The sequence below is a fragment of the Tachysurus vachellii genome, chromosome 2 (genome assembly GCF_030014155.1).
Source record: "Tachysurus vachellii isolate PV-2020 chromosome 2, HZAU_Pvac_v1, whole genome shotgun sequence".
Taxonomy (NCBI): Eukaryota; Metazoa; Chordata; class Actinopteri; order Siluriformes; family Bagridae; genus Tachysurus; species Tachysurus vachellii.
In genome coordinates, this window is record NC_083461.1 from 26,875,993 (window position 1) to 26,903,473 (window position 27,481).

A 27,481-nucleotide genomic window follows, 5' to 3' on the forward strand; every position below is an offset into this window, starting at 1 on the left:
TGTTTGTTTTGTTTTTTTCATTCACTCAGAAGCATAATGCTGAACCTGAGCCATTATTCTGATTGAATTTTTGCCTTATGGAGCTTTACACAAGTGGCTATAACCTCTCGTGAGCATTTATTAGTCTTAGATCAGGTGCTATAATGCATTATGCGAAGTCACAGGCTTTATAAAGTGTTGCACAGACACAACTATAACTATAGTATAGCTACCAGTGAGCATTTCTATACACATATGAGGCTTAATAAGGCTTTATAAAGTGTTATGAGACACTTGACTCAGGCTGTAAGAGAAGTCATAGGCTTAGTAATGACAACTACATGACAACACCTGGTCACTTCAGGTGTTTTTAAATGTGTTTTGAGAATAAAATATATTTATTTCTGTGACTCAACTGGAAAACAATCAGGATAAAATCTGTTAAAAATGTTTAGTTTCTAGTTTTCATTAAAGAGTCTAACACCGAGAGAATCCAGGCGATAATTTCAGAGATGACTTGTCCTCGAGTGAAGATTTATTCTCACGAAGAGCAAAGCGCTTTGTCACATAGGTCATTATGAAACATCATTTGTGGCTTCGTTTCCGTCTCAGCTTGGGGAATATCTCCAACACGGCCTCCATCTAATCAGAAACACAAGCTCTGCACGTTCCCCACTGTTACTTATCTCCTCAAGCGCAGGCCTGCGGAGGCGTCTTTATTAATCTCTCTTCTCGTTTTTTCAATAATTTATAGCAATTTGACAAAATAATGACTTTGTGTCTTTGTGACAAGTGGGAGTCCCGATGTTGGTCATGATTTGAAGAAATTTGTAGAAAATTGCTGTAAAAATAAACAGTTCGACTTGAGAGAGTTCGGAGTGTTACGTTGAAAAATTGACCGTCATTGGTGACATAATTTTTAATCATTCTGTTAAAAATTTGGTAAGAAATTTTGGTAAAGTGCTAGATGCAGAAAAAATTAAATAAAAATTTATAAAAAAAAATAAAATTCTTTTTTTTAAGAATATATGTTTAAAAAGATAAAGAAATGATTTTAAAAATCATGCATATAATGATGTTGTCATGCATAAAGTGTGCATTAAATAAAAAAATGTAATCAAAATACCTTACAAATAAATAAAAGTTTAAAAAGCTTTTTGAAGAAATTAAAAATTATGCGCAAGAAATCAGAACCATAAACACATTTCCAACAAAAAATGCATAAGAGAAAGAAATAAAGAAGAGAAAAATGCTTATCCAGGCAATAACACTGAAAAAGTCACATTACTACTTAATTAGTCAACAGTGTTTATTACCATCAATACTCTAAATCCTGACCGGGTTCCTAGCATGATGCTATGTCAGGACTCAGCCCAGACTTTTTGGCCATGTGCATTTGTTGTTGTTCCTCGTCACGTGTCTGCCCCGCCTTCATCTGCTCCTCCCTGTCTCCACACCTGTTCCTAATTGTCTCATTGTCTTTATTGTATTTAAGTGAGCCGCGTTGCTGAAGACAGCGCGGAATCATTAGTTACGTTTACCCCTCGTCATGTCTAGTCAGTGTTAAGTGTCGTCATCTGTTTTGTTTTAGTTATCGTCTTTTATCTTGTCTTTGTCTTCCTCATTTATTAAACCCCTTTCTTTTGAAGCTATCCTGCGTACGGGTCTGTCTCCCTCCATTCCTGGTTGTGACATGCTACCACCACCGCGCTTCCCAGCACTACTGGATCTCTCTGAAAGTTCATTCAGATAACAGAACCTTCCTCCATGTGCTTGTTTAGTATCCTACAGACCATCATGTGAACTTCTTTTCCATTTATGTGTTTGTCCTGAGAACATCTTCTCTCATCTGCAGGAATGGACACGGGGTTGTCCAGAGCTAATGCAGTGGTTACGCTCAGGGAATGTACAGAATGTGTTGAACTCTGAACTCACAGCAGCAGAAATCAATTTAAAGTCTGAGACCTTTAAAAAAAAACACTTCACTCGTGACCAAGTTAAATCGAGTGAGTCAATCTTACAGCATTCGGCTCAGTAAAACCCCCCCCCGGTGTGAGAACCTGAGCTCCTACGTTCTTCTCTAATGCATCAGCTCATTATTCCAAGTGCCTCAGGCTCCTCATGCTGAGATTCTCTTCCCTGAAATCTCACCTGGACCTCGTGGTGGAGTTTGTAGTGAAGATCATTTTCTGTACAGCAAAAAAAATTCATAAGAATACGAGCATAAAATATGAAACTGAACAAATTCAACAGAGTAACAAATTCAAATCCTGTTTCGATTCTGATTCACAAATTTGATGGATTTTTACCTCTGTAAGAAATAAAAATGCGTAGTGTAAAAATAAGATGATGATGTTGAAGATCTTAAATAACAAGAAGTTTATTCCAGCATAGCAGTGACAAAATACATGACATACTTTGGGTTCATCAGAGTCAATAAGAACCCAGAGCAAATCCTGCTCAAGCATTATATACAGTTTTCCCTTTTGGTAATTTAAATGAAGTTCCGCTTTGAATGTGTATTGAGTGTAAGAACTAAATGTCTCCCAAATGGCTGGGCTACACCTTGTTGTCTAGCTGATTGTCTTTAAATGTTAATCATGGTCACGTACACCTTGTCTTGGTATTGTTACAATTGTTATCAACCAAGTGGTCACTTTAAATGGTCATCGCAGTCACGTAGACCCTTTGTTCGTGGTGATGCTTAATGTCCTGCTGCCGTTCCCATATTTATAATTGAATCAAGTTTATATGTTTAGAGTCCTAAACGTATTACCTTATGATACTTAAACCTTTTTAGGAATGAGCTCTTTTAAATGTGTACCTTGGAGTGGAATTTGGGTGCAATTTCTGTAATTTCTTACGGTCCCCCCTTTGATGCTTTTGGCCCTGAAGCATCACGTCACTTCCTTAATACAAATCACACCTCCCATTTTGGGCAGGTGCCCAGTGTCGGTGAAGCCCTGCCTTAGGTTGTTCCCCTTTGGCCCTCAGAGAACCTTACCCGTCATAGAAACTTCATCTCACTCACACTGGTTTTAGCTCCATTCCATAAGGCAACCTTATCACTGATTTTTTCTTAAAATTTGGTTCTATGTAAAATATTACTTGGGTTTGGAGCAGAGACATTCAGAAACCATCACAGCCAACGGGAACGTCCGACATTGATCATTGAATTATCTGCAATCTGCCGTTTCAATATGGTACACATACAACATAACATCATGCATTGAAAAAAGAATGAGAAAGATGCATACACACACAGCAGTTTTGAAAGTTACATCCCAAATCAGATCAGAATAGGCAATAACCAAATCACCACCATGCATTTGTTTAGTCAAAACATTATCCTTTCCCACCAGACCTTGTTGAGCTTTAACAATATGGTCGTCTTTTCTCTGCATTAGTGACATTAGCATATTATCCAACTTTGGTAACTCAAAATCAAATTCTGGGATATCTTCCACAAAACCTAGTGGTTCCTCTGGATTCAATGATAGTGTTTGTTGGGTGATATTCACATATGGGAAGCAATACTTTCCTATTCGCCAAGCTGTATCTGGTGTTATACAAAATTAGGTACGTTAATCTGACAAAGTGTATAGTTATCATTAACAAAGACAGAAAAGTGATTGAGAGTTGTGCTGACACATGTTTTCCTGTTTGAAACTATTACTCTTGTAAAATTATTGTGGACATGCGTTAGATTGATTTCACAGGCCTCATAATTAGTGTGGGGTGCCCCAGATAATGGTTTCCAAGGCATCAAACTCGCAAATAAAACCAATGTAGTTTTGTCACAGCGTTCTATGTCCGATCCTCGCCATTCTCCTGATGATAACTGTGTGATAAACCTTAAAGTCCTTAAAGTCCTTTCTTTACTACATTCTTCTGTAATATTCCCAAATTGTCCATGCTTAGAATCCTTTCAAACAATTTTTCAAATCCTTTCAAATCCTTGGGATTACAGTATTTACTTGAAGATGTTCTCTGAGGTGGTGATGAACTGGTTGCAACAGCACTGTGATACCTCAGGAACGCTGTTGTCAAGAAGATCTTATACATTCCTGTTACACTCTCTGTTACACTGTTCATCTGGGTCTGGTGATCATGCTGTAAGGTTCACCAAGACCGGAACATGGATCCATTGTAGATAAGCACTTTGGGACAGCGTTGGGCACTCTTGTATCTTTAATGCTGTCATGAGAGCTGCCATCCTAGTCCATCCCCACATCTTTATTTCTTTTTGACCTGAAAAACACTTGAAAACATAATGAATTTTCACCCCCCCCCCTTTTTTTTAAATACACAGCACACAAAAAAACATTATAAGCAGATACAACATAAACTTGCCTATTTACATGGACCTTATGACTGCCATCATTTTTTTATGATATTAATGGATCTATGTGGAATGATCTCTTACCAGGTTGTTGGTTTTTAGTTTTGTGGCAGAGCTTGTGAACTGAATCTCTGCCTAGTCTGTCACAGTGAGCAGACCATGGGCCCTCATTTTGGTAATTCTTTACCACAACGTCAACACTTTCAAATTTGTGTTGGTGCTCATTCTGACCAGAATGCATTTTGTTTTTCTGACTTTGCCAAATTTGTTGAGTGGCTTGATGAAAAACAGCAGGCAATGAGTTACACAGATTTTTGAGCTCCTTTCTGAGTCTGTTTACTGTAGCCTGTAACTGGTTTAAATTTGTTTTGCGGCCTGTTTTCTTAAGGGAAAATTTGCATTCCCTTGAAATATGTCCCTCCTTGCCACATGAATAACACACCAGGGGGTTATCAGGGTTACGAGAGGGTAGTCTTTCCTTTCTATCTTCAGTAGTGTAGTTCTTGTTTTTCCATGAAACCTGGCAGGCTCTATTCTTATTGAGATTTTTGACACCTACTGCTGACACAGGATGGGATCTCTTTGCGTTAGCATTGTTGTTGAAAAACTGTGTCATTTTAGCAATGATGTCATTATAATCAGAGAGATGGGTTACAAACATCGACACAGCAGAACGGGTGAGTGAGTCAAATTTGTTAATTAAAGCAGATTTAAAACTGACATCATTCGGTGTGATGTCGGGATTGCCACTGAAAGTTTTAAATGCCTCCAATAATCGCTCTGAAAATGGGGGTGCTCCATGGGGTGCTCCCCTTTCCTCGTGTGCACATCCGATATTTTATCCCAGTCAACTGCCATTACACCTAGGACTTGTGCCTGTTTCCTCTCTAACTTATTGGCAGTTCTAGTTTTGACTTTCTGATTTAACGCTCCAGACAACGTGTCAGGCAAACACCCAGTTAACAACACACATGCATCACCATCTGTAAATTTGTAAATATCAGCATATAGCTCGAAAACTTTTAGAAAATCTAATGGATCTCGTTTGGCAGGATCAAATTTACCAATACTTTATCACAGCTTCTAGCTCATTGGGTTTAAACCCTCTGACCAGAGTAGAGGTCATTGGTTCCTCTGCTCCTTCATTAGCACGCATAGTTGTAGTCAAGTGAACTGGAGCCATGGGGAACTTAACTGTACAGTCAGAGTATTGACTCCTGACTGACTAATCTCTTTCTGAGTTCCCATCACTGTCTAACATTTCAGGAACCTGATTACTCCACATGCCACATACAGATGTCTTACTGATGCTAGTTTCAGTTGTGCCATTTTTTATCAGGAATTGACAAGCAGACTTTGCTTCCTCTAAATCTTTGAACAATGTTTCCACAGATGAACTAAGCATGCTGTTGTTAGTTTTAAGGCGTGCAATTTCATTCTGCATCCTAATCTTTTCTTCTTTCCAGAGTATTTCACTAATCTGGTAATCTCTTTTAGAGATTATCCTATCATCTAGTCTAGATTGCAGTTGCTCGTTTTCAGCCTTTAATGCATTTAAAGTCTTTCTAGTGACTTTGTATGATGCAAGAACTGCTTGCAATGCATTGGCAATCTGTCCTTTTTTGTTCTTGGGCATTTTAGGGTCATTTTCAAACTTAGAAATAGCCCACTCATGCGGTTTATCATCAATGTTCTCTATTCCATCAAACATTCCCTGAGAACCGTGTTTAGTGATGTACTTAACAATCAGCTATTCCATTTTTACAAACTCACAGCTTTCTTTAAATCTTAGTCTTTAAACTTTACACAGTTTCTGTGACTACAAGCGATCTAGTTAACCGTTAGTCTATTTATTCACAGCTCCAGTACTTCGGACGCAAATGAACAAACCAGCCACAATACGTCGGGCTTTTGAATTGAAAAGTCTCACTGCTTTGAACACAGACACACTCCGTCTGACCTTGAGTTCAACTATAGTACCACTTAACACTCACAACTCACAAACAGTACCACTCACAAACAATAACCCTCACAAACACTTTCAGTCGCAATCAGTAATGCTCTCAAAGTCACAAACAGTTTAAAATGTAACAGTCAAGGTACGTCGGATAAACCACAGTACGTCGGGTTTTTTTGTTATATTTTAAAACAGTCTTCTTAGCCACAGCACTTTTGGACTTAAAACGTTAGTTTAACACTGTCACAGTACGTCGGACAAAAACCTGGTACGTCGGGTTTCTTTGTGTTAAAACCTACCCGTTTACTTAACCACAGTACATGGACTTAAAACGTAAGTTTAAAACACTGTTACAGTCTGTCAGACAAACACCACACTACCTCAGGTTATTGCTTTAAACTCTACAGAGCCGCGGTGCATCGGGCTCTTTACACTATCACTGTTTCACTTACTTTAGAAACACTTTTAGCTATAATCCAACTGCCACACTGCTTCGGGCTGATTCAGTTACTTTAGAATCTTAACAGAATTATAACAAACACACAACAAGTTTCAGTTACTTTAGAAACCTATCAGCTTAAGCACTTTGCTTCAGTTAATTTAGAAACAACGATTCACATACAACTCTGTCACCACACTGCATCGGGTTAATTCAGTTCCGTGAATCTTAATCAGAAATGTACAGAATAGGCTTAACAATAATCACTTATCAATAATAACTCCTCCTGATCAATATCATGATCAATAAACTCTACTCTATGTTCTATTCTACACTAAAACATTTCTTTTCTAGGTTTTTTTAAACGAGGGGGTTCCCTGAATCAAAAACAGCGTAAAAGAAGAAAATACCGCTTTTCTTACCTTTCCCCACTTTTTTATTTTAGAATCCTCCTGGCTGGCTCACCAGTGTAAGAAATAAAAAATGCATAGTGTAAAAATAAGACGATGATGTTGAAGATCTTAAAGAACAAGAAGTTTATTCCAGCATAGCAGTGACAAAATACATGACGTACTTTGGGTTCATCAGAGTCAATAAGAACCCAGAGCAAAGTAAAACCCAGAGCAAAGCAAAGCAAAGAATTAAGTTTATACGTTTAGAGTCTTAAACGTATTACCTTATAATACTTAAACCTTTTTAGGAATGAGCTCTTTTAGATGTGTACCTTGGAGTGGAATTTGGGTGCAATTTCTGTAAATTCTTACACCTCCTTACATAATCTAGAATTATGCAAATATATAAATAAATATAGTTTAATCCTGAATAAAATCCTGTAAATAGGATTCTAAAATATATGAATCAATTGTTAGTGAATCAAATTTAAGACTAATAAAAGAAAAACTTACATAAATAATAAATACATATAAAATTCAATGAATAAATGTGTAAGAAAAAAATAGCAATAAAAAGAAAGAGAAATTAAATTCACAGTTTATGTTTTTAATAGTATTATTATTATTATTATTATTATTATTATTATTATTATTATTATTATTATTATTATTTAATCAGTGTTAATAATAAATAAATCAATTCTAATGTTGATTCTAGGCACAAAAGAACACGGTCCTGTTCTGGGTTTAACGATGATCCAGTCACTTACTCTCACTGTGACTGGATTATGATTGATTTATCTCACCTGGCTAGTTACTATGGCAACAGGGACAAAAAAATCAAACCTGTCGAGTATGAGAGTTTATTTAACCTATCAGTAAGAAAGACATTTATACAGAGAATTAAAAATATAATTGGTGTATAATTTGTACATTGCAGGAGTACAGCATCTTCAGCATGTCATTAATTTAAGTTGGTAAGATTTTGTTTCATTATCGTTGATATTGAAGCAGTTTAAAAGGAGTCTGAAATTCTCAAGTGAGTTAACATGTTAGTCTGATGATGTAAGATTATGATCATCATCATATGTTCGTTTTCTTAATCTTTCTGTTTTGTTTTGTTTATTTTATTTTATCCAGGCTTCCATATCATTCTCGTTATCCCAGATAATTCGCTTTAATCCGGTCTCAGACATCTTCACAGAACATCACTGGAATTATCATTGTTTTAAATCTGTTTCACATCATTGTGTCTCAGATTTGCAAAACAAAAGAATTTAAATTAAACATACAGACAGAGAGAATCTGAACTTTTCCATTCATATAAATATGGGGTGTGTAAACCTTTGCACTGCATCGATGATGATCAGGTTGAATCTGTTGTAATGAACACTGCGGTGAGCAGAGTGTCGGGTTTTTCCTTCTGATCATTTTTCAGAGATTGTGTAGTGGATTCCCTGGTGAGCAGAACCACAGGAAGCCCCGCACCACCGTCACTCCTCATTAGCTTCTCCCCCATTAGCGTGTTTGACTTGTAACACAAACATCACTGCTCCTGTCGGCATCTTTATTAATGAAGTAAGAAGCTGTTTGGAAATGATTTTTCTTAATGCTCTTGTTTTCCGAGCAAGACTGCGTTGTGTTTGGAGCACAGCGTGAGTGTGATGGACTCGTTCAGATATTCTCTTCAACTTTTAGCTTTTCTTTGTGAATAGTTTTGTAGCTAAATATTAATGTTAATTAATCACGTTAATACCTTTCATTATTACACAGTAAATACTGATACATTTGTTTTAATTGGTTTTATTAATCTTTTTTATAATATTTCCATGATTTGATTTTTCAGTAAAGAAAACAATGGTTGTGAAATTAATGACAGTGACACTGTGACAGTAATGACAGAGAGGTAAGGATGGTAACAATAGTGACAACATTGCTCACTGCTGAAGTGCTAGTGCTGGTACTTACAGTGACAGTAATGACAGCATTAACACCAGTGACAGTAATGACAGCATTAATACTAGTGACAGTAATGACAGCATTAATACCAGTGACAGTAACGACAGCATTAATACCAGTGACAGTAATGACAGCATTAACACCAGTGACAGTAATGACAGCATTAATACCAGTGACAGTAATGACAGCATTAACACCAGTGACAGTAATGACAGCATTAATACCAGTGACAGTAATGACAGCATTAATACCAGTGACAGTAATGACAGCATTAATACCAGTGACAGCATTAATATAGTGACAGTAATGACAGCATTAATACCAGTGACAGTAATGACAGCATTAATACCAGTGACAGTAATGACAGAATTAACACCAGTGACAGTAATGACAGCATTAATACCAGTGACAGTAATGACAGCATTAATACCAGTGACAGTAATGACAGCATTAATACCAGTGACAGCATTAATACCAGTGACAGTAATGACAGCATTAATACCAGTGACAGCATTAATACCAGTGACAGTTGTGACGGGTCTTCTGCTTCCCCGCTACGGCCGGCCAGGTGGTGGAGCTGTACCGCTAAATCGTGTGCACCTGTTGCTTGTTATCTCTCCTTATTTAAGTTTGGTGTTGATTGTGTTTGGGGGATTTTTCCACTTGGGTTCTGTTTGTGGTTGTTTTCTGTTTTGTTTCTTCCTTTTTTTGTAAGTATTGTTTTTCATTTGTGTTCTCCAATACACTGTCACGTTTAAACTGTTAAAAACATTCTATCAAAGTTCAGACTAATTATTCACATTTTAAATAAAAGATCAAATGGTATCTTGGTTTTCACTGCGTCCTCCTTTTTTGTCATGACTTGAGCCGGTTGTGACAAAAGTGAGGGCTCGTCCGTTCTTACAGTTTAAGTATTTTTGTATACGACTAATAATAATACGACTAATGACTAATTGTATACGACTAATAACTATAATTTGGTTAATTCATTGTAATTTCCGTTGATACTGGTTATTCGTTGAAACTTTAATTTTGGAGGGCTGAATTTGGTATATTGTTTACTTTTGTTTCGTAAACATTTGTGCGGAATTGAATTTGGTAAGTAAGCTGTTTTGATTCGTTTAACGAGTAATAACTTTGGACTGCTTTTCCCTAGTTAGGAAAAGAGGGTATCCTTAACTGGATGCTCTGTTTGTTATTTTGGTTTATTTATTTATTTTTTTTGTATGGTGAAAGCGGTTGGAGCAATAGCTCGGGAACACGTCCGTGTTTTGTAATGGCAACTAGTTAATTGGTTGTTGTTGTGAACACTGATTTATAGTGTGTAAATACCCGCCGCAAGTAACTATATGAAGACTAGGGTTCAGTTTAGTTAGTTTATGGTTTAGTTAGGGGGAACTGCACTTCAATTTTGTTACCTATGTATTAAAACAGGCTTACCTTGTTTTGTTATGGCTTCTGTTGAGGAGTTTATTAAAACTCCGTCAGATGATCTTTTGGATGTATTTTCTAAAGACCAACTTTTGGAAGTCGCAAATCATTATGAAATTACGTTATCTGCCCAAGATAAGCGTTTAAAAGATACAATTAAGGCTGTTGTAAAATCCGAGCTGAATGAACGTGATGTGTTAAAGTCACAGCCAGAACCTGTCGTTAATGTTACATCTAAGATTTCTCATTTGACGTTTGAACAGCAAAAAGAACTGTTTCTTGAAGCTGAGACTAAAGAAAAAATATTAGAAGCACAAAGATGTCTCGAATTATCTAAGGTTCTAACAATTAGAACTTGAACGTTTTCGCTTGGATTTGATAAGAGATGGAAGAATTCCTGGCACAAATGGGTCAGGAAGTGAACATGGTTTGCGTCACTTTGATGTTGTGAGTAATTTGAGACTGATTCCGAAATTTGATGAAAAGGTTGTGGAACGTTTTTTTTGTATTATTTGAACGTGTTGCTGATGCAAGAAATTGGCCAGATGACCAACGTACTTTGATGTTACAATGTGTTTTTACGGGCAGGGCTCAAGAAGCGTACTCATCTTTTAGTACAGAGGATGCAGCGAAGTATCAGACTGTAAAGGCCGCAGTTTTGAAATCCTATGAATTGGTTCCGGAGGCATACAGGCAAAAATTTAGGTTTTGGAGAAAAGGTGCGAAACAGACACATGTTGAGTTTCTACGTGACATTTCGATGTACTTTAATCACTGGTGTATGGCTTCTGAGATTGAAACACTAGACGACTTAAAGGATTTGATGGTACTTGAACAATTAAAAAATTGTATTTCTGATCGTGTAGCGACTTACATAAGTGAACAAAAATCTCTCACTGCGTATGAAGCAGCTGTTTCAGCCGATGAATTTTCGTTAATTCATAAAACTTCGGCAAATACGATGTATGGAGGTTCTAGTCGGAAAGAACCGTGGCGTAAATCCATTCAGTCTGGTAAATTTCGGCGTGATTTTGTGGAGGACAAGATAAAAATAATGTGTGTAATTATTGTCATACATTTGGTCATTGGAAAACTCAGTGTCCGATGTTAAAAATGAGAGAAACGTCCAAAATTTCCGCCTGTGAAACCTCTTGCTTTAGCCGTTTCAGCCTTGTCTTATTCCCATGAGCAAAAGATTTGCGCACCCTGCGGTCCGACTTTTAATCCTTTTATTACTGAAGGTTATGTCGGTTTGCTTAATTCTGCAGAAAATGGGATTGTAAAAATCTTGCGAGACACTGGTTCGTCTGAATCCTTCGTTTTAAAGTCAGTACTGCCCTTTTCATCCAGCTCGTATACAGGAGATAATGTGCTGATATGTGGCATCGGTATGGATGTTATGTCTGTTCCTCTCCATCGACCTTTTCTGCAGTCTGATTTAATTCAGGGTGAAGTGGAAATTGGTGTTCGTCCTTGTTTGCCTGTTGAGGGAATACAGGTTATATGTATTTGTATATGTATTATATAATGATTTGGCTGGAAACCGTGTTTGGAAAGATTGTTCGTCACACCTGGAGGTGACTCCGTCTCCAATAATTCATGAATCAAAGAATGAAGAGCATTCTTCGTTCATTACCACAGTTATCCTGTGCAGTAACACAGGCTATGTCAAAAAACCATACGGTTGATAAATGTGACAGTCCAAAGGAGACGAGTACTTTGGAAATTCCTTTAATTTTGTCAGTAGCGCGTAATGATTTGGTGATGGAACAAAAGGTGGATTTAACCTTAAATGAGCTGTTTGATCGGGTTGTTCCGTGTGACACGATTGCCAACCTTCCTTCTGGTTATTACCTAGATGAAGGTCTATTGGTTCGAAAATGGGTACCACATGGAGATTTTGCAATCGGAGACCCCATTGTACAAATTGTTGTTCCTCAGAAATTTCGGAACCTTGTGTTACAAACTGCGCATGATACATCTGGTCATTTGGGTGTTCTTAAAAAGGTTTTTTTGGCCAAAATTAAGGCGGGATGTTTCTAGTTACATTAAGTCGTGTCATACTTGCCAACTTGCAGGAAAACCTAACCAGGCGATAGAACCAGCACCCCTTTATCCAATCCCTGTGATAAGTCAACCTTTTGGGTATTTGATAGTGTTGGCCCTTTGCCAAAGTCAAAATCAGGCAGCGCGTTCTTATTTACAGTTATGTGTCAGGTAACACGTTATTCGTCGGCTTACCCGCTTCGTTCTATTACTGCGAAAAATGTCTTGAAAGCACTTACTCAGTTTATTTCTGTCTTTGGAATACCACAAGTTATTCAATCGGACCAAGGTAGTAATTTTACATCTAATGTGTTTGGTCAAATATTAAAACAACTTCACATTAAACTTAATCTTTCCAGTGCTTACCATGCACAGAGCCAGGGAGCTCTAGAAAGATTTCACCAAACATTGAAATCTTTACTACGATCGTATTGTATTCAGATGGGGAAAGACTGGGAAGCGGGTTTACCCTGGAAGCTGATGGCTGCTCATGAGGCTTCACAGGAGAGTACAGGTTTTAGTCCGAATGAGCTTGTTTTTGGCCATGATATATGAGGTCCTTTGGATGTTTTGGCTGATGACTGGAAAAAATCTGATCCGCCGAAGAATGTTCTGACTTATGTTAGCGATTTTCGTAGGAAAATTTTTGAGGTTGGTCAGATGGCCAAAGCTCATTTAAGTAAGGCTCAGGACCGAATGAAGCGCTTCTTTGATCGTCGTGCAGAAGTCCGTTCGTTTCAACAAGGTGATCAAGTACTGGCATTGTTGCCTATTGTAGGATCGCCTTTTCAGGCTAAATTTGCTGGCCCTTACACCGTTGCTCGTCAAATATCAGATCTTAATTATTTGATCGAAACCCCAGATCGAAATAAGAAAACCAGAGTCTGTCACATAAACTTGCTAAAACCCTATTATGCTTGTAAGGAGGCTGCTCTTACTGATACTGACACGAACAAAATGATTGGGTCTGATTAAACCTGTCCTTTTGATGGGAACGGTTGCAGTTGCTGATGTAACTCCCTCTGGAGATGAGTTTTATCCTGGTGATTCGGTCCTACAAGGCTGTTTGCAAAACTCAGAGGCTCTTAAAACATTATGTGGTCGGCTCAATTATTTGGTGGAGGAGCAGTGTACTGATTTGATTAATTTAATTACGGAGTACAATTCGCTGTTTACAGATGTTCCATCATGTACTCATTTAATCGAGCACGATATTGATGTTGGGGATTCTGCTCCTATTCGTCAGCGTTATTATCGTGTTTCAGCAAATAATAAAAAACATTTGGATGCTGAAATCGACTACATGCTTAAAAATGGTATCGCTGAACCCTCATTTTCTAGCTGTGCGTCCCCGTCACTGTTGGTGAGTAAATCTGATGGCTCTTTTCAGTTCTGCACGGATTATCGAAAGGTAAATGCGGTTACCAAACCCGACTCTTTTCCTTTACCTCGAATTGAGGATTGCATTGATCAGGTGGGAAGTGCCAAATTTGTGACCAAGTTTGACCTTTTAAAAGGTTATTGGCAAGTACCCCTATCTGCAAGGGCGAGGGAAATAATGGCCTTTATTACACCTTCTGGATTATTTACTTATAAAGTAATGAGTTTTGGTTTGCGGAACGCACCCGCCACCTTTCAGCGATTAATGAATCGCGTCATCTCTGGTTTAAAAGGCTGTGCGGTATATTTAGATGATGTGGTAGTTTATAGCCACACATGGGACGAGCATTTACAGCATATTCGGGCTTTGTTGGATCGCTTTGTTGCAGCCAATTTGACTGTAAATCTATCAAAGTGTGAGTTTGCAAAAGCCACCGTTACTTACCTTGGTAAGATTGTGGGTCAAGGTCAGGTGCGGCCGGTTCGTGGGAAAGTAGACATCATTGATAATTATCCTACTCCAACTACCAAAAAGGAATTAATGCGCTTTTTGGGAATGGTGGGATTTTACCGTTGTTTCTGTCGGAATTTCTCTGTGGTGGCTGCGCCTTTAACAAATTTGTTGCGTGGAACCGTGAAGTTCCATTGGAATCATATTTGCCAGGAGGCTTTTGAGAAGATTAAAATGTTGCTAAAAGAAGCTCCCGTTTTGGCGGCTCCGAAATTTGACCAGTCTTTTCAATTACAAGTAGATGCAAGTAACATAGGCACAGGTGCAGTTTTGATACAGAAATCCGAGGAAGGTATTGACCATCCAGTGGCTTTCTTCTCCCGGAAATTTAATTTATATCAGTTAAATTATTCTGTAATTGAGAAAGAAGCATTGGCTTTAATATGGGCATTGCAACACTTTGATGTGTATGTTGGGGTGACGGAGGGACCTTTAGTCGTCTATACTGACCATAACTGACATTTTTGCGCTCCCTACAAAGCCCAAATCAGAGGCTTATGAGATGGTTCCTATTCCTCCAGGCTTATTCATTAGAAATTCGCCATATTAAAGGTTCAGAAAACTTAATTGCTGATGCCCTGTCACGTATTCATACGGTGTGAATGTTCTGCTGGTGTACCCATATTCTTGTCTCTGTCTCTTCTTTCCTTTCTTAAATTTTGCTTCCTAGGCGCAAAGGTTGCTGGAATGAGATGAAGAACTGAGGGACTGGATTTATGAGAGTAACTGAAATGGCATTAATGCTGTTGAGTGAACATGATGATGATTTATTATTTTGTGATCCTTGTTGATTATTGGTGGTTTCTTCTTTTTAGGGGGGTGTGTGACGGGTCTTCTGCTTCCCCGCTACGGCCGCCCAGGTGGTGGAGCTGTACCGCTAAATCGTGTGCACCTGTTGCTTGTTATCTCTCCTTTTTTAAGTTTGGTGTTGATTGTGTTCAGGGGATTTTTCCGCTTTGGTTCTGTTTGGGGTTGTTTTCTGTTTTATTCATTCATTCATTCATTCATTCATCTTCTACCGCTTATCCGAACTACCTCGGGTCACGGGGAGCCTGTGCCTCTCAGGCGTCATCGGGCATCAAGGCAGGATACACCCTGGACGGAGTGCCAACCCATCACAGGGCACACACACACTCTCATTCACTCACACAATCACACACTACGGACAATTTTCCAGAGATGCCAATCAACCTACCATGCATGTCTTTGGACCGGGGGAGGAAACCGGAGTACCCGGAGGAAACCCCCGAGGCACGGGGAGAACATGCAAACTCCACACACAAGGTGGAGGCGGGAATCGAACCCGACCGTGGAGGTGTGAGGCGAACGTGCTAACCACTAAGCCACCGTGCCCCCCTATAAACATTATTTAGAACAAAAAATCATAATATATTATTTTATCGCTCTATAAATTACTACAAAACTACAAAACTCAGTGGTGAACATTACCACAGACATGAAGCTTCCGGTGTGATAAAAGGACTTTGATCAGTTCTGTTGCTGCTGTGGATCACGACACGTCTCAGAGAGGGTTAGGAAATAATTATTGTTAGCTCTGGAACTCAGTGTTTGTCTCAATGTGAACTTTATAAACAGAACGTGACTCTGTCAACATTCTCTTCTAGGATCTTTTCTCTGTGTCTAGTATCATGGTTGTGTTTGATTGTGTTACGCTGCAGTTCACACTCGAGTCTCCTGAATGACTTCGTCCGTGACAGCAGGAGCACAGTAATGTCCAGAAATGAGGCAGATTGTGCAATGAAAAAGCTTTCATTGTGTGTGTGTGTGTGTGTGTGTGTGGTTTGATTTCCCAAAGGGGATGTGCTTCATGCGTCTGGTCATGTGACTGTTAGTTACAGAGTCTGCCTGTAAAAGCATCGACTTCAAGCTCTTTCAGACTCATGCTAGTGTGCGTTAGGATATTAGCGCTAATCCAAGCTTCTGATTCAAATCTCTAGCTTTAACCCACTTTGTACTTTGGCTAATTAGCTCATATTTACTAACAAACTGTTTGTTATCAGCGATGTGTGAGCTTTAACAGGCTAGTGTTGGATTGTGAGCTTCAGAGATTCACTGATTAATTCAGTGTTAAAAATAAACACCAATAAAACGTTAATCAATAGAAATTTAATAACGACTGGTTCCTTCAAGGCTCTGAGGGAAAAAACGCTGAGAAAATTAACAAACGAATAACTAAATAAATAAACGTTAATTATGTAATGTTATGTATTTGTATGGACAGGTAAAGCAGCAACAACAACAACAAAAAAGCATTTAACAAGTTTTTTACAAATTACAATTAGTCGAGAATGAAAACATGGGCAATGGGAGAGAAAAAAAAGAAGAGAGAATAAACTGCATTTCCAGGAGCTGAGGTATGAGAAGTCGTCATCTGCTCCATCAGGTTTATTATTTATCTCTCTCGACATCTTTCTCCTTGTTTCTCCTTCTTTGTGTTTTTTGTTCTGTCCATGTGACTCCATGTCACACGTCTTTTCATTTCCACCCACAGCCTCAGCGTGCCCACGTCTCTCTGTATAACGCTGCGGGTTCCTCCGTCGATGAGAGGAGAACACTCTCACGTACATTTCCTTTGTTCCTTTGAAGCTGCAGTGTGATGATGGTCCTCAGCGTGGTGCTGATGTGACACCCGCACACTTCCTGATGGATTTCTGAGGCTGAGACGGAGCTTTCGGAGGGGTGAGGTTATGATTAGCGCTGACTCCATGGAACTCCGGGTCAGTAAGCATCTAGTTATTTCCTTGTTTTATTTTTTCTTTCTTTCTATGAGAGGGTAAATCTTCTAGAGTTCTGATTGGACGGTGCAGCTGTAAGTATCAGTGTGTTCACAGGGACGTGTGTAAATGACACACAGAACTGACCTTTTCTTCAAGGAGTCTCCAGTGTCAGTGCTTCATAACAGTCAACTTCAGTGTAGTAACACACACAAGCACACACACACACACACACAGTGTTTATTGTTGCTTTCTAATATATGAGAATAAACATCTGATTTACTCAAGCGCCAAAGCTGGAATGAATCATTCTATACAGAGGAATTAATGTAGCGAGTGAGGCGGCATTTAAATGTCAGAAAAAAAGAGCTGTTATAATTAATCAACACACACACACACACACACTCACACATACACGCACACACATATACACGCACACACACATACAGGAGCTTGGTAGACTGCAATAAGTATCATTAGTAGTGTTTTTTTTTAAATGTCATGAAATTCATACGCACACACACACACACACTGCACTGAGCAAATGCACACACGCACACACACTTTGAAATGGCTCTCCTGAGTGCAGTACAGTCATCAGGACTTCCTCAGACACTTTAACACACTCCTTCTCCACTCCTCAACGCACACACACACACACACACACACACTGCCATTTTTATTCACTCTCATCCACAGATCACGGCTTCAGAGATCTGCTTACTGAGGAGGCTTCAAATCCCAGACACCACAAACACTTCACTTTTCCCTTCTTGTGATCTTATGGTCATCATGCTGAAACAGCAGAATTATTTTAATCATCACTTTTTTCACATTATCTAAGAGACCTGATACTTTCCCTTTCTGTCACAGATATCTGTCTGTTGGCAGTTTGAATGTGAATCACACAAAACCGATTCATTTGGTTCATTGAGTTTAATTCCTTAAATCCTTTTTGTTTTAGAGCAAGATCCTGGATGCTGATGGACTCAAAAAAAATAAGTGATGAAGTTTCAGCGACGTTGTCAGTCGTCCCCAGGAGTTTAAACAGACAGAAAGAACATCCAGTACAAATCAAACAATAATTGCTTTAATGTTTATTTGAATAACAAATCCTCTTATGGACTTGTTTAATAAGTGATGAGAAAGTTCCTCAGAAACATTGATGAGGAACGATGAGGAATTATCTCTTCATTAAGATTTGGTTAAAAGCAAACAAGAGTACGAGTCGCTCTGATAGCTGGTCCTGATGCTCATCAGAAGGTAGTGTTATCTCCAGCATGACACACTCCTCCTCTCCACACACTCGTCCATCTCTCAGCCCCAGAGCTCCGCTAAGTAGTGTGAACATCGATCCTCAGGGATCAGACGGCTGAAAGTCAGACTCTACGGTGTGCCATCGATCTCTATGTGATGTTATGCTAAAGGTTTGGAATTAACTACAACATGCTTCTTCTTCTTCTTCTTCTTCTTCTTCTTCTTTTTCTTCTCATACAGCGTGTGTTATACAGAAGCTCTGAACATTAACACATAGGAGTAGAAACACATTCTTCTCCACAGGACCCACACTGTGTGACACAAGCTGGGCCTAAATGGGCCTAAACCAAACAAATGAACTTTTCAAACGAAGAGAACAGAGAGAACGCTAAGCAGAAGGAAGAAGAAACAGCCCTCGTTTCCTTTCTGTTCATTTAATCAATAAGCCATTAAAGGTTTTTCTGCGAGTGTAATAGAAAATCCGAAAGAACTCTGGCCCCGTGCGGCGTCTGCCACTCAGACAAGCTCGTCCATCTCGACACTGAGGGAAAATGGAATTTCATTTCAGGTTGCTGATTGTTTTTTAATGAAATCTTTGTGGAATTATTCATGCTTCCGCTCAGGTCTTCACAGCGCGGGACACTGATTAGCTGATTAGCCTCAGCGCTGCACACTGGTGGTGTCGTGGTGCTAAACGTTCATTAGACGCTCTTTATTTACTTTGGCTTTTACTGTGTTCTTTAAAAGACAAAAACACTTCCCTGCCTCTGCCAGGAGGTTACGACTTCACTTTCTGGTTAATAATGTTAAGCTATCTACCGGACCAGTGAGAGATGACATGATTCTAACCAGGGCCCAAACATGAGGGTGTGCCAATACTTTTGAAAGAGGCTCGTTCTCAGTGTAATTGCTGCTCATTTCCATTAGAATGACAGAAGCGGATGTTGTCCTGAGGATCACACAAGCCTGAGTTGCGTGGATGCTCAATAAGCCGGAGCTGTTTGTGCCTCGAGCTCAGAATAAACTACGATTGTTATTTATTTATGATGCACAAATTAATGTTCACGACACCTCGCGCTCTCGCTCGAGTGAAGAGCTGCCATTGAAGATGGTGAAGGAGCACAGCTTCCTCCTCACATCCACAATTACACTCAAGTGTTTTGTGTGTTTTCTACAATAACAGTAATTAATACAGGATAATAAAGTGGAACAAATGAGCTGCTGTCCTGAGTTTACTCTCTCTCTCTCTCTCTCTCTCTCTCTCTCTCTCTCTCTCTCTGTCTGTCTGTCTCTCTCTCTCTCTCTCTCTCTCTCTCTCTCTAATACTATGTAATTATTACATACTAAATATTCTCAATTTTTCATATTATATTTATATTATATTTATGTTTGATGCTTTATTAGAACGCATGTCTGTCACTTTATGTCACAGTATTATTATTATTATTATTATTATTGTTATTATTATTAATAATATTAATAACAATAATAATAATACTTTTGCTGTATACTCGCTTTAAGTGCTTTTTGTGTACTTTTATTTTATTTATACATATTTATATATATTTATTATTTTACTTTTAATTTATCTTTATAAATTATTACTTTATTTTATAAAGGTCATAAGTCCAGAAAACTTTTATTTTGTCACACTTCCGGTTTGGATTCCGCTCTGCCTCGTCTCTCGTTACTCTGTAAGCGGTTTGTTTGTGTTTAATTTTATTCGCACTGAAACTTTAGTACTTTTGTTTCTTCCTGAAGTTTTAGATTCAAACACAAATGAAGGTTAGATAGAGTTTGTGTTAAATGTGGACAGTTTTATATTAAATAAACTGGAACAAAGTTAAATAAGTTTCTGTAGTGAATTGTTTATAAACTAAATCATTTTGTTTAGTTTTGTTTTGTTTTGTTTACACTTTAACTTCTGCTGCTGTGAGAAACAGAAATAATCCACATGAACCTTTGTTCCTTCAGTCACGTGATTAATTTATAATCTCTAAACTTCAGCAAAATAAAGATATATGACGAATAAATTCAATTCGATTTCAATTCGGTTTATTCCTAAAGCACTTTTAACAAATTCACATTGTCTCAAAGCAGCTTTACAGAAGTATGGAAACAAGGGGGAGAGAAAATAAATAAATAAATATTTATAATAATAATAATAATAATAAGAAGAAGAAAATTAAAATAAACAAATTATTATATATTAATAATAAGAAGAAGAAGAAAATAAAATTAAAATAAACAAATTAATATACATTAATAAATAATAATAAGAATGATGATGATGATAATAAATAATAATAAAAAACAAATAAATGAATGAATATATACAACTAAAGTTTAAAATTTATTTAAAAAAAGATTCACTTAAAATTTAAAATAATATATATTTATCCCTATAACTAATGAGCAAGCCGGAGGTGAGGGCGACAAGGAAAAACTCCCTGAGATGATAAGAGAAAGAAACCTTGAGAGGAACCAGACTCAGAAGGGAACCTCATCCTCATTTGGGTGACACTCTACAGTAAATAGTGTAAATGTAAATAATGTCCTTTCTAACAGTTTATAATAGTGCAGCTGGGAGCTCCAGAGGAACTAATGGGTCATCGTAAACTCTAATATATAATATATGACTTCTGATGTCATGTAATGTATTAAATCTTAAAATATTCTGTGTTTAAGCTTCTAATAACAGTTCAGTCTGTTTATACACTCTGTTTATGGACTGTTTAGAATAATAATCAAATTTAAGACAGAGAAATAATTGAAATATATTTGTTGTATTATTATACAAACATTTCTATAACATTATTGCACATCTTTATAGAACTCACATGAGTTTGTTTGTTTGTTAATTACAAAAATTATGAATATTATGTTTTATTTTATTTTTGTGACCCCGTCACTGGCCTTAGTGAGTTACAGACTGGAGCTGATTGTCCTTATAATAAGTGTAATAACCTGATAATACGTGTAATAATCCTCAGGTCATGTTTCTGTAGCTTCATTATGATCAGATTTTCTACACGTGTAATTTACATAATAAAAGTCATAAGGTTTCAGTTCCTGCTAATGAGAGAGAAAGTGAATTCATGCAGTAGTTCTGTGTTTGAGCTCTGTTCTGTTTTTATGATTCCATTTGTATATTTTATTATCATACAGTCACATGGTGTCGTCTTCTCCGTCCCTCCTGCAGGTGTGTGTGAGAGTGTGTGTGTGTGGATCATGGGTCGACTGGATGGGAAAGTGATCGTGTTGTCTGCGGCTGCGCAGGGAATCGGTCGAGCTGCTGCTCTGGTGTGTATTATATTATTATATTCCTCATTAGCGAGTGTTAGGGGCCCTAAAGATTACTGTATAAGACCGTAACACAATCTGCACAAGTGCACAAACACAACTGCAGGTGCACACAAGTGTGTAGTAAATGTAATAAGAGCCTACAAACATCAGTGTTCTTTGTTGTAGAGAAAAATAATCTGAACACTGAGCTGTTCATTAGTGTGAACACTGACTCGGCTGTGTTTAATTTATGTTCTATTTATCTGTCTGTCTATCTATCTTTCCATCTGTCAATCTATCTATCTATCTATCTATCTATCTATCTATCTATCTATCTATCTATCTATCTATCTGTCCATCTTTCTATCTATCTATCTATCTATCTGTCCATCTATCTATCTATCTTTCCATCTGCCAGTCTATCTATCTATCTATCTATCTATCTATCTATCTATCTATCTATCTATCTATCTATCTATCTATCTATCTATGTGAGTCTGCTCTCATGGAGCTTATTTCAGTCTGATATAAGGATCTTCTCCTGCTACACAATCTCACACAGACTCACTTACTTTGCTTAGATTAGATATATAATAATATATAATCTTAGATATTACAATAAATACAATTTCAATAAAGAAAGAAAGAAGCTGCATGTTACATTTACACTAATAATCTAACATGCAGCTTTTTTCTTTCTTTATTGATATTGTTCATTTTGCATTTCTTTAGATTTGTCTTTTTAAAAACTTCTCTTTTCTTTTCTTTTCTTTTCTTTTATTTCTCACACTTGATATCAGAACAGACGTTATTTCTCTTCGTCAGAATGTGATCAAATATTTATGTGTCTCAGTAAACGACTGTAATAAGATTAGACTCTAGACTAATGTATAAATATTTATTTACTTGGTTATTTATTACTTTTATTATCTTATTGTTAATAATTCAACTATTTTCTCACTTTGTTGTATGATAAAAATTCTCTTGTATTAAACTTTGATGTCATCAATTCTGACTTTATTAAGTAATATATACATTTATTTTTATAATTGTATTTTTTTATATTTCTGTGTTTTATTTATTTAATTAATTATTTTTTGTTGTTTTTTTTTTCTCAGTAATTAACACTTTTCTATTATATAAATGTTTCATGGTGTTCATGTTAGATTAATTGTGTGTGTGTGTGTGTGTGTGTGTGTGTGTGTGTGTGTGTGTGTGTTTTTATGCCCTGTAAGAATCAGTCAGGTTTAATTCCAGTTGTGTTTGTTTGCTAAACAACAGAAGTGACAGAACGGTGTTGCTGTTGCCTGAGGAGGAAAACACACACACACACACACACACACACATGTACATGTAGATTTCCATGCTGAAGCTGACCTCAGAAGCTCTTTAATAAAGTTCAGAAAAAAACTAATACTTTCACTTTCTGTTGTTTAAAGATTTTGTTTGTGACGTTTAACAAATCATTTTATTATTGAGAAGATTAAATTCTGATTTAAACGTCTTCCAGTCACCTGACAAGCTGCAGAATCTTTTATTACTGTCACTGAACACGTTTCCTTTCTCTATTTACAGGAATTGAACTTTATTCTATTTGTTTGTTTGTTTGTTTGTTTATTTATTATAGGCTTTTGCTAAAGAAGGAGCTCTGGTCATTGCTACAGACATCAATGAAGAGAAACTGAAAGAACTGGATGGAACTCCAGGTAGTGAAGTGACGCCACCTAGTGGCCCAGCAGCCAGAACTACAGTCATTTATTTCAGAAAGAATAAAAATATTCATTCATTCATTCATCTTCTACCGCTTATCCGAACTACCTCGGGTCACGGGGAGCCTGTGCCTATCTCAGGCGTCATCGGGCATCAAGGCAGGATACACCCTGGACGGAGTGCCAACCCATCGCAGGGCACACACACACTCTCATTCACTCACGCAATCACACACTAGGGACAATTTTTCCAGAGATGCCAATCAACCTACCACGCATGTCTTTGGACCGGGGGAGGAAACCGGAGTACCCGGAGGAAACCCTCGAGGCACGGGGAGAACATGCAAACTCCACACACACAAGGTGGAGGCGGGAATCGAACCCCGACCCTGGAGGTGTGAGGCGAACGTGCTAACCACTAAGCCACCGTGCCCCCAGAATAAAAATAAAAATATGATATAAATAATTTAAAAAAAAGATCATAAAGTAAACATATCGATGCAGCTCTTAATGAATGAATGAATTAATTTAGCACTTAATTATGCATTATAATACACTTTAATCTTTTATTTTAAAAATGATTTGATGAATAAAAAAGTTGTTTATTTTATTCAGGAATCAAGACGAAGAAACTGGATGTGACTAAAAAGGATGAAGTTGAAGCTCTTGCTGCAGAGCTGGAGAGAGTCGACGTGCTGTTTAATATAGCGGGGTGAGGACTTTTACTTTAGAATTATAAAGATTTTATTATATTAATTAATTAATAATCTCTGTCTGTTTGTCAGTCTATTATTTATTTATTCTTTTATTTATCATTGATTTCAAATGTATTATTTCTATTTAAACTTTTTTAATTCAAAAGACCCTTTATTTGTGGTGTGGAACATTTATTTATTGATTGATTGATTGATTGATTGATTTATCCTTTACATTTTTAATTATTTCTTTTTTAAATATTTAAATGCAAATGTTATGTTATTTAAATATTTACAATATTTTCATATTATTATTATTGTTGTTGTTAATAATAATAATAATAATAATAATAATAATAATAATGAAAATACTGACATTCTAGACTGTCAATAATAATTTTATAATGTTTTATATGTATAATTTATTGTAAAATAAGTCAGTGCTGACTTTTTTATGATTGTTTATTTATTTATTTATTTATTTATTTATTTATTTATTTATTGAACTTTTTCTAAGAACTATTACACATATAAATCCACACACATAATAAGTTTGTTATTATTAATTATTATTATAAATTAATAATAATAATTATTATTATTATTATTATTATTATTATTATTATCAATAGTAATGGTGTTGTTCCTTTAGCTCTTCTCCACAGTGTTACATTTTTAACTGTCTTTTGTTTCTTCTCCCCCAGTTTTGTTCATCATGGTACGATCCTGGACTGCAGTGAGTCAGACTGGGACTTCACCATGAACCTGAACGTATGCAGCATGTACCTGATGATCAGATCTTTCCTGCCCAAGGTGCCTGTACTTTAACAACCGGACACAGAGCTCCGTTTACACTCACAACACCGTAACAAATTCATGTCACTGGCTCTCACGGAGCTGCATGTTGGGTTTTAATTAATGTTACTGTGTTTTCTCTGGTTTCACACACAGATGTTGGCTCACAGATCAGGGAACATCATTAACATGGCATCTGTGGCGTCAAGCATCAAAGGCATGAAGATGTTTTTAATGTTCTTCTGATTTAGTGAAGTATGCTATAAGCTATATGTTATGTTGTAAGCATGTGAAAAAAATCTGTGTGTGTGTGTAGGTGTAGTGAACAGGTGTGTGTACAGCACATCTAAAGCTGCAGTGATCGGACTCACCAAGTCGGTAGCTGCGGATTTTCTCGAGCAGGGGATTCGCTGTAACTGCATCTGCCCAGGTACACTGCTCTACCACACACACGCACACACACACACACACACACACACACACACACACAGGCTCATACAGAATATACCACACACACACACACACATATTTAGGTAGTTATTTAGGAAACGATCAGGGTTAATAGAAAGGTAAGATTTTCAACATTATTATTACACCTCTATCAGCTTAAGATTTCAAGACACTAGTTGTCTGTTTGTTTGTTTCGTTTGTTTTGTTCCATTAAAATCTCCAGCTCTTCCTGTCGTTTCTCTCCACAGGAACTGTAGACACTCCATCACTCAGAGAGCGAATCCAGGCCAGACCCGATCCTGAGCAGGTGAACGTTCGTTACTCTGTCATCTCTTCAGCCCTGATAATATATTAACATTCACAGCTACACGTTCACTGTGTGGTGTTTCAGGCGTTTAAGGACTTCATGGCGAGGCAGAGGATCGGCAGGATGTGCACTGCAGAGGAAGTGGCGCATCTGTGTGTGTATCTCGCCTCTGATGAGGTCGGTTCAGATAACGTCTGAATAATATCATTACAGCCGTTTATTCAACATGTTGTTCATGACTGCTTTCAGTAAGCAACATCACATAATGACATCACTTCCTGTGCTACAAATAATAATATACAATATAATTACACGTCAAATAAATAAATCAAATGATACTTTCTGGAATGTTTTGTTAAAAATGAAGCATTTTTGATGATTTTCTTTGAAACTCTAGTCTGTGATTTTACATTCAGAGCAAACCTGAGAGCAGAAACTATTCTGATTGGTTGGGTGACAAAAGTAAACAGTGAAGGAGGCGGAGCTTATCGCTCATTCAATTAGACAGCGTGTGTGTAATACCATAAATATATGTATATGTATATCATCTACACTGTTATCACATTCCTGCTTGGATTATTTTGTTATTTTAATTTATTTAATTTTTTTTTACTCCTTTTAAGCTACAGTCAGCTCCATAAATATTGGCACCCCTCAGTATCATTTTAAGTATAAGCATGTGGAGATGTTGTATAATTATTTGTCAGATTAAAATAGTTCTTATGTAGTGTTGCTGTTTCCTTAAAAAAACACTAATTTCAAAAAAATAAATATTAGCACCCCCTTCAGCAGTAAAGAGACAGTTTTTTTTTTTTTTTTAAATAATGGTAATTTTCTTTACCGTTAATGTTATTATTATATCTGTATAACTGAAATGAGTATCTTGTGTGTGCAGTCGGGTTACGTGACCGGAGCTGAACACGTCATCGATGGTGGATGGAGTCTGTGAGGATGGAGTCTGAGGACGGAGTGTGTGAGGATGGAGACTGAGGACGGCGTGTGTGAGGACAGGGTGTGTGAGGATGGAGACTGAGGACGGAGTGTGTGAGGGCGGAGTGTGTGAGAATAGTGTGTGTGAGGATGGAGTGTGTGAGGACGGAGACTGAGGATGGAGTGTGTGAGATGTACAGCATTATAAAGGGAAATAAAAACTAATAATAAATTACAGGTTCATGTCACTGCAGTGATTTAAAACTCTACATTGTTTTCTTTTAAATGAGATGAAATCATTAATAACCTAAAAACAAACAGACTAAAATAAAACATTAATGATTATAGTCTAGTTTTGAGATTCTTTTATTTAACATTTATTCTGTATTTGAATGAAAAAGTGACAATAATTATTCTTTATCACTCCAAAGGAATCAAAATAACATCTAATGTGGGCATTTTGTGTCTAATAAACTGTAAAGATTTATTTGTTGTTGTTTCTTTTTTCATGGTCAATAATGCGGGTATTAAACTCCGTGTTGTTTACAATCGGCCACCTTTTTATCGGGCCTGCTGTGATTGGTTGGACTCCAACACGACTATGTAGTGCACAGTGTAGGTGTAATTGCCATGACAACGCAGACTATAGAGTGCACACTTAGAGGGAGGGGCCTAGTGTTTGTGACCGAGCCGTAGCTGTCGGCACTATAGTGACTTTCTGCTCCATATGAAGTGAGTATTTAACCCGCAGTGTGTTAGTTATGATTAGTGACTTATTAATGTTTAGTGTTTGTTATAAAGAGTTTAATCACGTTCTAGCGTGACTTCATGTTTACACACACAGGCACACACACATACACAGTCAGACATACACAGACACAC

At 37.2% G+C, this 27,481-nt stretch overlaps 1 protein-coding gene across 1 annotated transcript; it reads left to right on the top strand.

Annotated features, from left to right (window-relative positions):
- Positions 1 to 20,071: 20,071 nt before the first annotated feature.
- bdh2 (3-hydroxybutyrate dehydrogenase, type 2) lies at positions 20,072 to 27,086 on the top strand. Its single transcript, XM_060864091.1, has 10 exons — positions 20,072 to 20,122; positions 21,631 to 21,731; positions 23,341 to 23,419; positions 24,038 to 24,134; positions 24,822 to 24,930; positions 25,069 to 25,129; positions 25,229 to 25,342; positions 25,611 to 25,669; positions 25,754 to 25,846; positions 26,565 to 27,086. The coding sequence occupies exons 2-10, from the start codon at positions 21,660 to 21,662 to the stop codon at positions 26,616 to 26,618; spliced, it is 738 nt and encodes a 245-aa protein (XP_060720074.1). The 5' UTR covers positions 20,072 to 20,122; positions 21,631 to 21,659; the 3' UTR covers positions 26,619 to 27,086.
- Positions 27,087 to 27,481: the final 395 nt, after the last annotated feature.